The 18,649-nt window shown below is 38.8% G+C and overlaps 1 protein-coding gene across 1 annotated transcript in view; it reads left to right on the forward strand.

The window, feature by feature from the left end:
* STK33 (serine/threonine kinase 33) overlaps nt 1–18,649 on the forward strand; it is a 178,233-nt gene that overhangs the window by 95,791 nt on the left and 63,793 nt on the right. The window contains exons 3-4 of the mRNA XM_062198118.1: nt 10,032–10,421; nt 13,200–13,313. Coding sequence (XP_062054102.1) covers nt 10,197–10,421; nt 13,200–13,313 — 339 coding nt within the window. The 5' untranslated portion in view covers nt 10,032–10,196. The remainder of the gene's footprint in view (nt 1–10,031; nt 10,422–13,199; nt 13,314–18,649) is intronic.

Below are 18,649 nucleotides of genomic sequence, written 5' to 3' on the forward strand. Positions count from 1 at the left end.
CTGAGGTGAATTTGAGGGCTGTGTCTGGTTTGGCCTGGTCTGTGGTAGGAAAGCAGGACCCCCATCATAATACAGACATTGTCCCAGTGAAGAGGTCAGTTGGAGCTTCAGTCCTCTTAACCGTCTGCTCCATCTCAGGGCATCACTGGGAGTGGTGATGGATCTTTGTAAGCTTGTAGGGCTGGGAGGAAGCTCAACTTGAACACTTGGCAGTGCCTGAGATAGTCCTTCCTGTTATCTTTGACAGCTATAAATGTTAGGAAGTTCTATTTATACAAGATTGAAATTGGTGTGTACTCTCTTCAAATCATCCAGAAGACTAATCCCTCATGCCTAATCCTCTTCGGATCATATTCCCTTTAGACACCACTCTTCCATACGATCCTCTCCTTTGTTTGATGACTTTTCCTGTACACCAGCCTATTTTTCTGCCTCGGTGATTTGTGATTCAGACTCTCCCACAAAATCAATACTTCAGAAATTTGCATGAGTGCCTACGGTGTACAAGGAAGGGCCTGTGCTGCCATAAAGGCCCCGGCTTCTAGTTGTTGATGATATATGCAGACATACAGACAGACGGACACATATTTATGTAATATGTGTACATTTATACAGTGAGGAACATAAGGAAGGAATCAGAAGAGGGCTTACTGATTCTGCCCAGCCTCTTTCTGTTCTTACCTGAAGTTATCTCTTAAGGGGACCACATTGAAGACTAGCCCTTCATATTACAGTATCATAAGTGAAGAATGTTATGCAAAGTAAGATTGAAAAAAAACCTCTAACTAATAACACACCTCAACCATTAAACATTTTTTAAAGCCTCTGCAAATTAGGGCCAGCGTTGTGGCACAGTGGGTTATAATGCTGCCTGCAATGCTGACATCCCATTCGGGCACTGATTTGAGTCCCAGCTCCTCTACTTCTGATTCAGGTCCCTGCTAATGTGTCTGGGAAACCAGCAGAAGATGACTCAAGTGCTTGGATCTCTGCTAACATATGAGAGACCAGGATAGAGTTCCTGGCACTTGGCTTCAGCCTGGCCTAGCCCTGTTGTGGCCATCTGATGGAATGAATCAGTAGCTGGAAGATATCTGTCTCTCCCTCTGTAACTCTGCCTTTAAAAGTAAATAAATCTTTTTAAACCATCTCTGAAAATAATTAAAATTTAAAATACACCAGAAATCTCTTTGTAGGATAATACAGACTCGTTTCTCTAATCATACCCGTAATTGAGATAATAAGCAAATGGTGTGTGTGTGTGTGTGTGTGTTTTTTTTTTTTTTTTTTTTTTTTTTTTTTTTTTTTTTAAGAAATAGGAATATGGCATGTGTTTGGCCTAGTGGTTAAGCAGTATGTGGGTTTAAGGGCTGGATCCACGTCCAGTTCCATCTTCCTACTGAAGCTTACCCTTGGAGATAGCAGGTCATGTTTCAAGTAATTGGGTTCTTGCCACCCACATGAGAGATCTGGATTGAGTACCTGGTTCCTAGTTCTGGCCTGGCCCAGAACTAGGCCTGCCTGTTGTGGGAATTTGGGCAATGAACCAGTAAATGGGAGCTCTATCTCACTGTCTGTCTCTGACTCAAAATTTAAATAAATAAATAAGCAAATAAAAGTGTGATCTAAAGAGCTCATTTGGTCCCTGTTTAACTCCTGTAATATGTTATGAAAACATGTAGTTGAAAAGTGAATATTCAGTCCTGCACCTTGGCCTGCATAATGTCAGAGAATCAATAAGGTTTTTTTTTTGTTCACTGAATCGAACACATTTTTGACCGAATTGACTGACTGTTTAGGTTCCTTGTAGACATAGTCTTCGCAAAGAAAACTAAAAAATTGCTTTTGGGAAAGAAAATTGTAGCTGGTTATATCTCATAAAACTATTCTTGTGTTCATTTTCTGGAGGAAATTGCTGTAAGTGTATCTTCTAGGGCCAATATGTAGGAGACCTTTTTATGATTAAATAAAAGCTCAGAGATTCTCAGTATCAGAGTTATTCCATTGACTTCCTTAGTTCTGAAAATAAAATGAAAACCTTTAGCCAAGGGAAAGCTCATGCATTAGTTAAACACTGACATGATTTGACCTTATTTTATTTGCTTACATTATGTCTAATACCTATATACGTCCAGACTTTGGGGACACAAAGAAACATTATCATATCAGAAGCTTCTTTGGTTTTCTAATACCTCTTTTTACATCTAAAGCCCTGTTTAAATATAATTTCATGATTCTATAGAAGAATAGCTATTAATCTTTGTGTTTACATAAAAAAGGTTGCAATATTTGATTAATTTTATTCCTCTAAAATATGAATGATATCATTTGGCCTGTTAGATTGTAGATTTATTTTAGTAACAAATCTTTCAAATCAGTTCGTAAATGAGAAAGAAATAAATGTGAATAAACATTTGTTCTCTATTGGTTTTTGTTTAAGCTAAAATAATTAGAATTCAGTCAGCCAAAAAGAAGTTAAATTTAAAATCTAATTCTTGTCAAGAAATTTTGCATGCAGCTATTCAATCTTTTGTTTTGGAGTTGTTATGGTAAGAAAGTAGAGCATTATTCCAACAAATGGAGTGGTTGGTAAGCTGGAGAGCAGAGATGAAATTCCTCAGTGGGTAATAGGAACTCTCATGCTTCCTAATATAGTTAGAAAATGCACCTGAGACAATTGATAAATCAGAAGACAGGAGCAAGAAAGAACTCAGAAGTTCGTTAGTGGCAGTGCAAACAGGATGATGATTTATTGGGAAAGTGATGAAAAATTAAAGGAAAAGCTTTCTGAACAAAGCAAAGACTGTTTTTAGATCCCCCAATCTATCTTACAATGAGCAACTTATTTATTTAACAGCTTTTATTGTGTAAAGTTGAGGTTTACAACATGTTATCAGCTACATGTTGATATTAAAATGGTTATTATAATGAAGCATATTAATGCATCTAGACTCTCACATCGTTACTTTTTATAACAAGAGCAACTAAAACTTGCTTATATAACAAAAATCCCTAAAACGATACCATTTTATTATTTTTAGCCCTCATGTTACACGTTAGATCCCTGGACTTGTTTTTCCTACATGTCTGCTGTATGATAGTCTTTGATACACATTTTCCTGTTACCTTCTGCTCTCCACTGTGGTAACTACCATTCTCTCTGTGTATTTTAATTCTTTTAAAAATATATTCCTCTGGGGCTGGTGCATGGCACAGTGGGTTAACACCCTGGCCTGAAGCACCGGCATCCCTTATGGGTGCCGGTTCTAGTCCCGGCTGCTCCTCTTCCGATCCAGCTCTCTGCTATGGCCTGGGATAGCAGTAGAAGATGGCCCAAGTCCTTGGGCCCATGTACCCATGTGGAATACCTGGAAGAAGCTCCTGGCTCTGGACTTCGGATCGGCGCAGCTCTGGCCGTTGTAGCCATCTGGGGAGTGAACCAGCAGATGGAAGACCTCTTTCTCTGTCTCTACCTCTCTCTGTAACCCTGTCTTTCAAATAAATAAATATAAATATAAATATATTCCACATACAAGTAATCATGCAATATTTTCTGTGTTTGACTTATTTCACTTGGTAGAATGCCTTCCAGATTTATCCATATCATTCTAATGACAGAATTTTTTTTTTAATTCCATTATGTGCGTGTAATACACATCTATTTGTCTATCGAGGGACATTTATTTTCATATTTTGGCTATTGTGAATGAGGATGTGGTGAACACAAGAGTACGTACATCTTTACAAGGTAATGATTTCAACTCAGAAGAGGGATTAATGAGTCATATAGTAGATCTATTTTTAACTTCTGTAGAAGTTACTTCTTACTGTTTTTTTTTTATTAAACTTTTATTTAATGAATATAAATTTCCAAAGTACAGCTTATGGGTTACAATGGCTTCCCCCTCCCAAAACTTTCCTCCCACCCACAACCCTCCCCCCTCCCGCTCCCTCTCCCCTTCCTATCACATCATGATTCATTTTCAATTCTCTTTGTATACAAAAGATCAGTTTAGTATATATTAGGTAACGATTTCAACAGTTTGCCCCCATATAATGAATGTACCAATTTACATTCCCACCAACAGTGTACTAGGGTTCTCTTTCCTCCACAACCTCGCCAACATTTGTTATCACTTGTCTTTTTGATAGTAGCTATCATTATGGGTGAGATGGTGTCTCATAGTGGTTTTCATTTGTGTTTCTCTTATGGTTAGTGATGGTGAACACCTTTTTATATTCCTTTTGGCCATTTTTGTCTTCTTTGGAGAAATGTCTCTTCAGGTCCTTTGCACATTTTTAATTGGATTATAATAAAGAGACTGAAGAAGTAATTAAACACCTTCCAACAAAGAAAACTCCAGGACCAGATGGCTTCATGGCTGAACTCTATCAAAGATTCAAGGAAGAATTATTACCAGTACTACCTAAATGCTTCCAAAAAACAGATCTGGAGGGAATACTTCCAAACAGATTTTACAAGGTCCACATCACCTTGATACCTAAGCCAGACAAAGACACTGCAAGAAGAAAAAAAAAATCCAGACCAGTATCTCTGATGAACAATGCAAAAATCCTGAATAAAATATTAGCATACTTAATTCAACAGCACATCAAAAAGATTATACATCGTGGCCAAGTGGGACTTATTCCCAGCATGCAAAGCAATTTTTTAGCATGTGCAAATCAGTCAGTGTGATTCATCACATTAACAGAATGGAAGATAAAGCCCCCACGATCATCTCAATTGATGCAGAAAAAGCATTTAACAAAGCTCAATATCCTTTCTTGATAAAGACTCTTACAGTTTAGATATAGAAATCAAATTTTTCAACATAAGAAAGGCAATATGTGAAAATCTCACAGTCAACATCATAATAAATAAGGAACTACTGGAAGCTTTTCCACTAAGATCTGGTGCAAGGCAAAGATGCCTACTCTTACCACTGTTACTCAACAAAGTACTGGAAGTATCGGCAAGAATAATCAGGCAAGAAAAAAAATGACATCCCTAATCAGAAATGAAGACATTATTTCTGTTGCAGATGGCATGGCTTTATATGTAGAAAACTTCAAAATTCCACAAAAATCTATTAGAATTAATAAGTGAATTTAGTAATTTTTAGGATATAGAATCAACATATAAAAATCAGTAGCATTTCTATACATAAATAATAACTTAGCTGAAAAAGAAATTAAGAAAACAATCTCATTTATGATAGTATAAAAATACATAGGAATAAATTAACCGAGAGTAGTGTAATGAAAACAAGAGAACATTAAAAAAAATGAAGGAGACAAAAATAAATGGAAATATATCCCTTGCTCATAGGTAGGAGGTACAAATATCATTAAAATGCCTGTACTAGCTAAAGCAAACTACAGAATTAATGTAATCTCTATCAAAATTCCAATGGCATTCTTCACAGAAAGAGAAAACACAAGCCCAAGATTACTACGGAACTACAAAAATCCCTGGCTGTTTGAAGCAATGCTGAGAAAGGAAAAGTTGGAAAGTCACACTGTATATTACAGAGCTATAGTAATCAAAACAGTATGATGTTGTCACAAAACAGAAACTAGACCAATGGAATAGAGAACCTGGAAATAAATCCAAACAAATGTAGTCACTGAATTTTTGACAAGGGTACCAAAAGTATAAACAGTTGGAAAATGGATAGTCTCTTTAATAAATGGTGTTGAGAAAAGTGGATTTCCACAAGCAAAAGAATGAAACTGGACCCTTGCCTTGCAGAACACACAGGAATCAGCTCAACATGGATAAAAGACCTAAGGGTAATACTTGAAACCTTAAAAATCCTGTAAGAGACTATCGGGGAAGACCTCCTCAACATCGGCCTTGGCAATGGCTTTTGAATAACATACCAAAAACTCAAGCTTCAAGAGCAAAAACAAATAAATGGGACTATATCAAACTAAAAAGCTTTTGTACAGCAAAGAAAACAACACTACTAACAGGCAACCTATGAACTGGAAAAAAATAATTGCATATTACATATCTGATATGGAGTTAATATCCAAAACTTAAAGAACCCTCGTAATTCAATCCATTAAAATAGGAAATTTATTATTTAAAGATACTGTTTAAATTTGTGAATGTATATTTTCTAAAACTTGAATGATATTGTAAGCGTGCTTTCAGGAGTACTGTTTACAGTGAAGGAACTCAGATGTACTTTAAACCTTTACATTATGAACAGTTCTACAGTTTCTTGTTAAAAGTACCATAAAATGGGTATTCTTATTGCAGGCATAAAATGATGACTTACACATTTAACATGGGACTCTTCTATACTGGCACTATTTTTTATTCACAGAAAAGCTGTTATTTGCAGACCTGTTCCACTGTTCTGAGTCACTGCTGATTGCAGCTTTATATTTAACCTAAAAGCAAAGCTTTTTCTTCTAGGCCTGAAGTTAAATCGCCCTGTAGAGTGTGTATAGGTATATTCTGAATTTTTTTTGTCTTGCTACTTGAAAAACAAGGCTAAGCTCTTGTAAGAGAAGTGTGTGTGTGTGTGTGTGTGTGTAAAGCATCAGTTGCATTCTTTTTTCCTTTTCCCTGTCTAGGGGGTACTTTTGTGCTCCTTTCCTTATGTTCACCACTATGAGTTTTAATCACAGCAGACCTTTTTCCCATCACTTTGAGGAAAGATCACACTCACTGAGCTGACTTTGTCTATTATTCCTACCTAATAATCCTGTAACAAGCGGTATCCATTACCTGGGGTCAATGCTAGTTCAATACTTGGGACTTTTGGATCTGTTTATAAGCAGGATTGACAGGTAGAACACTCCCTGCCTTTTGGGATATACTACCATGGTCAGAATTTGATTCTTGTAACTGAATAAGATGAACTGGGTGGCTTTGTGTTGCTCTGAAACAATTTATATGGGAATCACCTCTTTTCTAAAAACAGGAAAAGAAATCTGCTATGAAACTTATTGAGTGAAATGATAAGTGCTAGGAAGAAAAACAGAGTTAGGTGAGTTAATGGGCCTTCCATTTTAGATAGGTGGTTAGGAAAGGTCTCTCAAATGAGTGGAAACCTGGAAGCAAGTGGACAGGAAACGGTTTGAGGGAAGAGCATCCTAGGTAGAGGAGCAAAGAGGAGGAAGCCTTGAGAAGGGAGTGTGCGTGGTGTATTCAAGGAACAGTAAGGAGGTTGTATATCTAGAGTGAGGGAGAGAGAGTAGTAAGATGTGAAGTCTAGGGACCGGCATTGTAGTGCAGCAGGTACAGCTGCCACCTGCCGTGCCGCCATCCTGTACGAGTGTGGTTCATGTCCCCACTTCCCATCCAGCTGAACCAGCAGTTGGAAGATCTTTCTCTCTCCCTCTCTCTGTAACTCTGACTTTCAAAATAAATAAATACATCTTTTAAAAAAGAAAAGGTATGAAGTCGATGAGGTAGTGATGGGTCAGTTTATGTGGAACCTTCTAGGCCAAATTCAAAAACCATGCTAATCTTTGTCATTTCTGTTCATCTTAAATTTTGTTCCTCAATCATGTTTTTCTGTCATTTTTATTTGGTTGCTCATTTAGTGTATTCCTACTTTTTCTATGATTTTAATGATGATTAAAAAAATATAAATGTTAGGTATAGCTTTGCCTGCATTCTGTAAGTTTCTGGGCTATAAATCATATGGCTTCTCCTGATATGCAAGGGAGGCCAGGCAATGTAGGGTGTTAATGAATACACTCCTGCCCTGAACAAAACCAGGGTTCTGTTAATAAGGAAGAACAGGAGGATGAATATTGGACATGCTATTAGCAAAATCCTTCATCAAATCTGTAGGCCTGACAAATGTTCTTGTAGTTTCACATGCTATACAAATTGGTACCAAGCACTGCAAATTGAAAAGATATCCATTTTATTTTATGAAACTAGCCAGCATCTTGTCTCAAAACCTAGCAGTGATGGCTGAAAAGAAAATTATAGACAAGTTTAATTTATGAATAAAATGTGAAAACTTGAAATACAGACATATCAGTTTTTCATTATCTTAAAGAATGACCCATTGTGATCACATACAGGTCCTACTATAAAAGAAAGAATGCTTTAATGTTAGGAAAACTTTTGATATAATGCAACATATCAAAAATCCAATAAAAAGAATATTATAATCATAAGAGATAAGGATTTCATAAAAGTCAGCACTTACTTCTGATTGTGGGTAGGCATTTTGGACTAGCAGGTAAGAGGCCTTGCCTCATATCGGGGTACCTGAGTTCAGTACCCGACTGTGACTCCTAACTCCAGCTTCCTGCTAATGTGGACCCTGGTAGGTAGCAGTGATGGCTCAGTAATTGAGTTCCTACCACACGTGTGGGAGACCTGGATTGAGTTCCCAATTCCCAACTTCAGCTCCAGCTGTTGTAGGTATTTGGGGAATGAATCAATGAGTGAGGGTGTGTTTTTTCTTTCTCTTTCTCTCTTCTCTCTCTCAAAAAAAAAAAAAGCACCTGTCTTGAACAACTAAGACTAGAAAGATATTTCTTTAATGAAATGAAATACTAACTTCCTGTTCTGGTCAAGTTTATTTCGGTTCAAAGGGCAGAGGCATATTTCATATAACCCTAGGCCCAGCAAGTCCATCACTACAAAATATACTTTCAAAGAGTATCTGAGAGGATGGTGCTGTGGCGTAGCGGTTAAAGCCACTGCCTGCAGTGCCGTCCTCCTATATGGGTGCCTGTTTGAGTCCCAGCTTCTCCACTTCCAATCCAGCTCTCTGCTACAGCCTGGGAAAGCAGTGGAAGATGGCCCAAGTCCCTGGGTCCCTGCACCCATGTGAGAGACTCGGAGGAGGCTCCTGGCTCCTGGCTTTGGATCAGCCCAGCTCCAGCCGTTGTAGCCATTTGGGGAGTGAATCAGCTGATGGAAGACCTCTCTCTGTCTCTGCCTCTGTAACTCTGCCTTTCAAATAAATAAATATTTTATTAAAAAACAGTATTTGATACACAAATGGTGTAAAACCATGGTAATGTCCATTCAGTTGCTTCTGCTGAGTTTCTCAAGGTATTCCCTTATATGTACTGCAGAGCACATTCTTTATTCCCTCAGCTCTTTTGAACTTGCCGCCCAGTGGCCCACACTGACCCTAGGTAGGAAGAATGCTGGACACATCTATTCTAGATTTGGAGGCAAACAGTACCACTCATTCAATTTTTGTTATATCAGGATGAAAAGAGGATACTTCTAATACTATCTTTGAACTTTTAGAATCAGATGATTTTATAAAATCAAATTATACACTCCTTTGTAATATTTGTAATAGAAATTTGCTCTGATAATAAATAGACTAAGGCCAGGGCTGGCTCTACTTCTGATCCAGCTCTCTGCTATGGCCTGAGAAAGCAGTGGAAGATGGCCCAAGTCCTTGGGTCCCTGCACCTTGTTGGGAGATCCAGAGAAAGCTCCTGTCTCCTGGCTTCAGATCGGCTCAGCTCTGGCCATTGCAGCCATTCAGGGAGTGAACCAATGGATGGAAGACCTCTCTCTCTCTCTCTGCTTCTGCCTCTCTGTAACTTTGACTTTCAAATAAATAAAAATAAATCTCAAAGAAAAATAGACTAAGGCTTAAAATTTTAAAACCACAGTAATTTTCATGTTTTACAGTAATATTTTTATTTTTACCATAACCATATTAAAAATACATTTTATATTATGACCATGTATACACCATGATACCCACTCTGTATCTGTATATGTGTAATTAAAAGTTTCATAAAACTTATTGAGGATCTGTGTAGAATATTATCTACTGTACTTCATTAAAAAATTGATATCAAACTACCAAATCGATTTCATAACCTACTCCTGCAGTTTGATATGATACTGTTTTACACTATGTTTTTCAGCAGTTTTGTGGTCCAATTTTGTTGTTAATATTAACTTTTCATATCTGTGCAGTTTTCTTTTGGTTCTATTTGCTAGTTTTTCTATAATTTCTAGGAGGGTAGTAAAATAAGAATTTTCTAAATGACAATTTCTTTTCTTTCTGTAGCTCTCATGTGTGAATATAAGTCTACTGCATCATTGACCTAAGGACCTCACCAATTGGAAGTTACAGTTTTCACCCTCAACCTACCATATCCTTTTTGGTTGGGTTGTCCTACTCAGAAACTGGATACGCCTTTCTTTCAAGTGCTTTTGTTGTAGAGTTAAGCAAATGGCTGGTAGTGGCCTGGATAACAAATCCACCAAGTGCCCCATCTGTTCATCTTCTTCTCAGAAAGATGTACTTTGTTTGTGTTCCGGTAAACCCAGGGTTTCCCCAATGTTGGTGGTGGAAATGTCGCAAACATCAAGCATTGGCAGTGCAGAATTTTTAGTTTCACCAGAGAGAAAAAAAGAAAAAAATGGCAACAGAGACTTTACCTCCATGAAGGATGTGGTAAGTGTCAAAAACTCTACATCTCAACATAAGTTGACATCCTGTTCCCTAGTCCCATCCTGTGGCCTTGTCCATATCCCATAAGTCCTTTTCAGCCAGTTCATTTCCTTAACTGTTTCAGGAACTTTTCTTTCTCACAGCAGAGAGAAGAGGGGTACCCACATTAATTATCTCTCAGGTCCTGAATGATTAGGAACGTTATTTCAGCTTTTTAAAAATGGTTTATGCAGAAAGCAAGTAATTTTCAAGTTGAGTTAAAGCTGAAGGTTTGAGTACTTTCTTCAACTGACCAAGAAAAGGATTTATGGTTGTGGTTAAATAAAGAGTGATTATGACTTTGTTATTTAAGACATTTTTTGGTTGGAATATTAACTGTACTTAATATAAATATAAAAATCATTTTGCATTAGTTATAAATAATCTAGAGATACCCACTTGAACTGTGGTGTGTATTCATCTTTATAGAGGAGAGGTAGTATGGAAGATTGTAATTGATATTGCCCAACTTTAGAGACAGAGAGCAATAAGTTTAAGAAGCCAGGTTCTGGATGGTGCCGTGGCTCACTAGGCTAATCCTGCGCCTGCGGCGCTGGCACCCTGGGTTCTATTCCTGGTTGGGGTGCCAGATTCTGTCCCAGTTGCTCCTCTTCCAGTCCAGCTCTCTGTTGTGGCCCGAGAGTGCAGTGGAGGATGGCCCAAGTGCTTGGGCCCCTGCGCCGGCATGGGAGACCAGGAGGAGGCACCTGGCCCCTGGCTTCGGATTGGCTTGGCACAGCGCGCTGGACGCAATGCGCCAGCTGAAGTGGCCACTTGCGGGGTGAACCAATGGAAAAAGGAAGACCTTTCTCTCTCTCTCTCTCACTGTCTAACTCTGCCTGTTTAAAAAAAAAAAAAAAAAAAAAAAAGGTTCTCGGGGCCGGTGCTGTGGTGTAGTGGGTAAAGCCTGCATCTGCAGTGCCGGTATCCCATATGGGCTGCTCCACTTCCTATCCAGCTCTATACTATGGCCTGGGAAGCAGTAGAAGATGGCCCAAGTCCTTGGGCCTCTGCCCCCAGAAGGGAAGACCCGAGGAAGCTCCTGGGTCCTGGCTTCGGATTGGCACAGCTTTGGCCATTTCAGCCAACTGGGGAGTGAACCAGCAGATGGAAGACCTCTCTCTCTCTCTCTCTTTTTTTTTTTTTTTGGACAGGCAGAGTGGACAGTGAGAGAGAGAGACAGAGAGAAAGGTCTTCCTTTTGCCGTTGGTTCACCCCCCAAAGGCCTCTGGGGCCGGCGCGCTGTGGTCGAAGCACCACGCTGATCTGAAGGCAGGAGCCAGGTGCTTCCTCCTGGTCTCCCATGGGGTGCAGGGCCCAAACACTTGGGCCATCCTCCACTGCACTCCTTGGCCACAGCAGAGAGCTGGCATGGAAGAGGGGCAACCAGGACAGAATCCGGTGCCCCAACCGGGACTAGAACCCGGTGTGCCCATGCCGCAGGCAGAGGATTAGCCTATTGAGTCGCAGCGCCGGCCCCTCTCTCTCTCTTTGCCTCTCCTTCTCTCTCTGTGTAACTCTTTCAAGTAAATAAATAAATAAATCTTAAAAAAAAAAAAAAAAAAGAAAAGAGGCCGGTGCCGCGGCTCAACAGGCTAATCCTCCGCCTTGCGGCACCGGCATACCGGGTTCTAGTCCCGGTCGGGGCACCGATTCTGTGCCGGTTGCCCCTCTTCCAGGCCAGCTCTCTGCTGTGGCCAGGGAGTGCAGTGGAGGATGGCCCAAGTGCTTGGGCCCTGCACCCCATGGGAGACCAGGAGAAGCACCTGGCTCCTGCCATTGGATCAGTGCGGTGCGCCGGCCACAGCGCGCCAGCCGCAGCGGCCATTGGAGGGTGAACCAACGGCAAAAGGAAGACCTTTCTCTCTGTCTCTCTCTCTCTCTCTCTGTCCACTCTGCCTGTCAAAAAAAGAAAAAAAAAGAAAAAAAAAAAAAAAGAAAAGAAAAGTCAGGTTCTCACCCCTCAGACTTGGACCTTGATCATATTTTCACCTTCAGCTGTTATTTGTGATTTGCATTATGGTTTAGTTGCTGCCATGTAGATATCTTTGAATGAATCATTACTGTTACTTTCACAAAAGCATATTCTGTGACTGTCTAGCCAATAATTATGTAAAATCTATTGAGATGTTTATTATGTTTGAAAACAAGGGTGAATGAGGTAACAGTGAAGTTGCCTTCTTTGATGATTTAAAGAATCATCAGGTGGGGTAGATGTTTGGCCTAGTGGTTAAGATGCCTGTATTTCACTTCAGAGCAGCTGGGTTTGACTCCTGGCTCTGGCTCCTGATTCCAGCTTCCTGCTAATGCAGACTAATGATAACGACTCAGGTTAGCTGAGTTCCCGCCACCCATGTGGGACAGTGAGTTCCTGACCACTAGCATTTGGTGGGTGAACCAGTAGATGGGATGTTTCTGTCTCTTTCTTGCCCTCTCTTTCTCTATCTTTCAAATAAATACAATTTTTTTAATTAAAAAAAAATCATCAGGTTGATTCTAATGTATTTGCTGTGCAGGTTAACATAAGTTTCAGAAGATAGGGTTGAATGATTTCTTATGGTTCTCTAGCCTAATGAGTCACCGAATCATATAGGACTTAGAATTCGAAAGAGATAGCAAGGTGTCCTGTACACAGTAAAGATCATGGCACACATTAAAGATTTATCAGATTATCTAAATTAATGTTTTTTGCAACAAGAATATTATGTAGTAAAATTTTTTTAAATTTCTGTTTACGTACAGTCCTCAAGAACCTTAAGTGTAGAGAGAAAAGCATCTCAACAACAGTGGACTCGAGGCAACGTCACAGAAGGAAAAGTTCCTCACATAAGGATGGACAGCGGAGCTGCTATTGAGGTATGTAGAGAGCAGCCTGAAACTACTGGCGGCTTCCACGTTTCTAACGTAATAGATGCCTGTAAACAGAACTTAGAAGTAAGTCATAAAAAGAAGTAAAGAAAAAAGGAAATTTACCATTTGCAACTATGTCAAAGTGTTTACTAAAGAAAATATGGGCTATTTTATATTAGAGGCCCAAATGGCCTTTAATTAAAATAAAGGACATTTTTATTAGACATTATGTGAACATTTTGATCTTTGGATCTTGACTATTAGTGAAGGCAAAGATTCCAGTCTTTGTATAGACTTCTTCCAGGTGTGGAAAGACCAGGCAGTTATAGATAGTTTAGTCACTTCTTGGTGATTGATAGTAAAGCCACATTTCTCCCTGTGAGTATCCTATTTTCCAGATGCAATAAATACCACTATAATTCTTCCCAGGATTCCATTATTATATAAAATATTAATTAGATATTAGAATGATTAAAAAGTTAGAATGTGTTCCTTTAATATCAAGTTAAATAAACTGCACCAAGAACAACAAGAAAAAATGCTTTATTGTTAAATACCTTTAAAAATGTTTTAAGAGCGGGGCTAGCATTGTGGAGTAGCAGGTAAAGCTGCTGCCATGACGCCAGCATCCTCTGTGGATGCCGGTTTGAGTCCTGGCTGCTCCACTTCCATTGAGCTCCTTGCTAATGCACCTGAGAAAGCAGTGGGGGATGGCTCAAGTACTAGGGCCCTGGCCCCGACCTGTGAGACCTGGAGGAAGCTCCTGCCTCCTGGCTTTGGACTGGCCCATTCTGGCTGTTGCAGCCATTTGGGGAATGAACCAGTGGATGGAAGATTCCCTCTTTCTCTCCCTCTCTCTTTTCCCTCCTTCCCTCTCCCTCTCCCTCTCTCTCTCTCTCTCTGTCTCTCTACATCACAATGCCAGCCCCAATAAATATTTAAAAATATATTTTAAGAGATACTTGGCAATTTACTTGAAATGATCACAAAAACTTCCTGAGCAATTGTAACTTGAAAAGTTTAATACTCTTCCCATTAAATAAAAGACCTTTGGAATTTAGTCATAAGAGTTTTTTTGTAAAACTGAAGTGTGTTCATTGTGAAAAATTAGGAAAATATAGATAGAACAATGAAGAAAATAAAAGATATTGGACAGATATAACCAATTTAACATTTATTACCTATACTTCATTTTTTCTACGTGTACAGTAGTTTTATCCTTTTTTTTTTCTTCAATTTTTTTCCTATTTTGAATTAGGAATATGTAATATATATAGACGTTTTAAATAAATACCCTTAACTGGTATAGTTGAAGTTGAAGCTTCTTTTCCTTTGTAAAATGGATGGACTCATAGTGAGTATTTTGGACATTTCAGAAAAGTAGGAAGAAGGAAGTTACAGTTATCCACAATTCTACTTCCTGTAGTAACTACTTTCATCCTACATCTAAGGACTTTACATTCTTCTCAGCAGTACATGGAACCCTCTCTAGGATTGACCACATACTAGGCCATAAAGCAAGTCTCAGCAAATTCAAAAGAATTAGAATCGTATCTTTTGTCTTTTGTCAGTCTAACTGGGGTGAGGTGGTATCTCATTATATGTGTTTTTTTTTTTTAAAAAAAAGATTTATTATATTTATTTGAAAGGCACAGTTACACAGAGAGAGGAAGAGACAGAGAGAGACCTTCCATCTTCTGGTTCATTCCTCAAATGACCCAACATGCCAAGCCTAAGCCAGGATCCAGGAGATCATCCATGTCTCCCACCTAGTTGCAGAGACCTTAGCACTTGGGCCAGATTCCAGTGCTTTCCCAAGCCATCAGCAAGGAGCTGGATTAGAAGTGGAGCAGTTGGGACTTGAACTCTCGCCTATATGGGATACCAGTGCTACAGGCAGTGGCTTAACCCACTGTGCCACAACCTGAGCCCCTCATTGTGCTTTTGATTTGCATTTCCCTGATGGATAGTAATATTGAGCTTTTTTTCCTCCATGTACCTGTTGATTATTTGTATGTCTTCTTTTGAGAAAAGTCTGGATCTATTGCCCATTTTAAAATTGGATTATTTGTTGTTGGGTTTTTTGTTTTGTTGTTGTTTTGTTTTTGCTGTTGAATTGTTTTAAGTTCCTTATATATTCTGGTTATTAACCCCTTGTCAGATGTATATCTTGCAAGTATTTCTCCAGTTCCATAGATTGTGACTTCACTCCGTTGTTTCCTTTTTTGTGTAGAAGTTCTGTAGTTAGATGAGATTTGCTTTTGTTGCCTGTGCTTTTGAAATATGATCTAAAAAATACTTTCCTCTTCCAATGTCCTGAAGTATTTCCTGTGTGTTTTCTTCCAGTACTTTCAAAGTTCCAGGTCTTACATTTAGGTCTTTAATCCACTTTCAATTGCTTTTTTTTTTTAAAAAAAATTATCTATTTATTTGAAACTTAGAGTTACAGAGAGGCAGAGGGAGTGAGAGAAAGGTCTTCCATATGCTGGTTCACTTCCCAAATGGTCACAATGGCTGGAGCTGGACCAATCCAAAGCCAGGAACCAGGAGCTTCTTCCAGGTCTCCCACGTGGATGGCAGGGGCCCAAACACTTGGGCTATCTTCTACTGCTTTCCCAGGCAGAGAGCTGGATCGGAAGTAGAGCATCCAAGACTTGAACCAGCACCCATATGAGATGTCAGCACTGCAGGCGACGGCTTTACCCACTACGCCACAGCACCAGCCTCTTGAATGGCTCTTTGTACGTGATAACAGATAGACGTTTAGTTTTATTCTTCTAAATGCAGATATCCAATTTTCCTAGCACTGTTTATTAAGACTGTCCTTTTTCCAATGCATGTTTTTAGCACCTTTGTCAAAGATCATTTGGCTATAGATATGTGGGCTTACTTCTAGAATTTCTGTTCTATTCAGTTGGTGTATGTGTCTGTTTCTATTCCAGTGCTATGCTGTGAATATTATTGTAGCTTTGTAATATATTTTAAAGTCAGATAGTGTAAAGCCTCTTGCTTTGTTCTTTTTGCTCAAACTTGCTTTGGGCTATTTGGATTCTTTTTTGGCTCTGTATAAATTTCAGTAGTGTTTTTCTATCTTTGTGTAAAAACGTCATTGGTATATTTTCAAAAGATTTTATTTATTTATTTGAGAGATGAAGTTACAGACAGAGAGAGGGAGAAACGGAGAGAAAGGTCTTCCATTCACTAGTTCACTCCCCAAATGGCCTCAATGGTCAGAGCTGAGCCGATCTGAAGCCAGGAGGTGGGAACTTCTTCTGGATCTCCCATGTGGATGCAGGGGTCCAAGCACTTGGGCCATCCTCTACTATTTACCCAGGCCATAGTAGAGAGTTGGATCAGATGAGGAGCAGCCCAGATGCGAAATGGAGCCTATATGGGATGCCAGTGCCACAGGTGAGGCTTAGCCTACTACGCAACAGTAGTAGTCATTGGTAGTTTGACAGGAATTGAGTTGAATCCTTAAATCACTTCAGGTAGTGTGGGTGTTTTAAAGATATTGGCCCTTCCAATTAGTGGATATGGGATATATCTCCATTTTTTGTGTCTTCAATTGATTTTGTCATGATTTATAGTTTTAATTGTAGATATTTTTCACTTCCTTTGTTTATTCCTCAACATTGAATTTTTTGGTAGCTATTGCAGATGAGATTTCTCTCATGGTTTATTTTTCATATAATTTGCTATTGGTGTAAAGCAGTGCTACTGATTTTTGCACATTGACTTTGTATCCGGTAATTTTCCTGAATTTGTTTATTGGTCCTAACAGCTTTTAGGTGAAATATTTGGATTTTCTATGTATAAGATCATGTCATCTACAGTGACTATTTGACTTCTTCCTCTCCAATTTGGATGCTTTTTTATCAAATGCTTTTACTGCTTCTATTTTTAGATGATAATATGATTTCTTTACTTCATTCTGCTGATAGTTATATCATATTTATTGATTTGCATATATTGAACCATCCTTACATCCCTAGAATGACTCCTACTTGTTCATGGTGAATCATCTTTTTAATCAACACTATAGATCAAATGAACCTAACAGATATCTACAGAACTTTCCATCCTACAGTTGCAAAATATACAATCTTAGCAGTGCATGAAACTTTCTCTATGATTGACCCTATACTAGGCCATAAGGCAAATGTCAGCAAATTCAAAAAAATCAAAATCATACTATGCATCTTCTCAGACCACAGTGGAATGAAGCTGGAAATTAGCAACTCAGGAATCCCTAGAGCATTTGCAAACACATGGAAACTGAACAACATGTTCCTAAATAAACAATTGGTCATTGAAAAAATCAAAAGAGAAATTGAAAAATTTGTGGAAACAAATGATGATGACAACACAACATATCAAATCTTATAGGATATAGCAAAAGCAGTATTAAGAGGAAAGTTTATAGCAATTGGTGCCTACATCAAGAAAGTGTAAAAGCACCAGACAAATTAACTATCAGTGCATCTCAAGGATCTAGAAAAACAACATCAAACCAAGCTAAAAACTAGTAGGAGAAAAAAAAATACTTAAAATTAGAGAAGAAATGAACAAAATTGAAACCAAAAAAACAAAAGATCAGCAAAATGAAGAGCTGTTTTTTTTAAAAAATAAACAAAATTGACACACCATTGGCTCAACTAACCAGAAAAAGGAGAGAGAAGATCCAAATTAATAAAATTAGAGATGAAAAAGGAAATGTAATAATAGACACCACAGACATAAAAAGAATCATCAGAAATTACTACAAAGAGCTGTATGCCAACAAACCAGGAAAACTAAAAGAAATGGATAGATTCCTGGACACATGCAACCTACCTAAATTGAGCCATGAAGACATAGAAAACCTAAACAGACCCATACCCAAGATGGAAATTGAATCAGTAGGGGCTGGCACTGTGGTGTAGCTTGTAAAGTTGCTGCCTGCAGTGCCAGCATCCCATATGGGTGCCGGTTTGAGTCCTGGCTATTCCACTTCTGATCCAGCTGTCTGCTATGGCCTGGGAAAGCAGTAGAAGATGGCCCAAGTCCTTGGGCCCCTGCGTGGGAGACCCAGAAGAAGCTCCTAGCTCCTGGCTTTGGATCAGCACAGCTCCAGCCATGGCAGCCAATTAGGGAGTGAACCAGTGGTTGGAAGACCTCTCTCTCTCTGCCTCTCCTTCTCTCTCTGTGTAACTCTGACTTTCAAATAAATAAATAGATATTAAAAAAAAAAAGAAATTGAATCAGTAACAAAGACTCTTCCAACAAAGAAAAGTCTGGGACCAGATGGCTTCACTGCTGAATTCTACCAGACCTTTAAAGAAGAATTAACTCCAATTCTT

This window comes from Lepus europaeus, chromosome 7 (assembly GCF_033115175.1).
Source record: "Lepus europaeus isolate LE1 chromosome 7, mLepTim1.pri, whole genome shotgun sequence".
Classification (NCBI taxonomy): domain Eukaryota; kingdom Metazoa; phylum Chordata; class Mammalia; order Lagomorpha; family Leporidae; genus Lepus; species Lepus europaeus.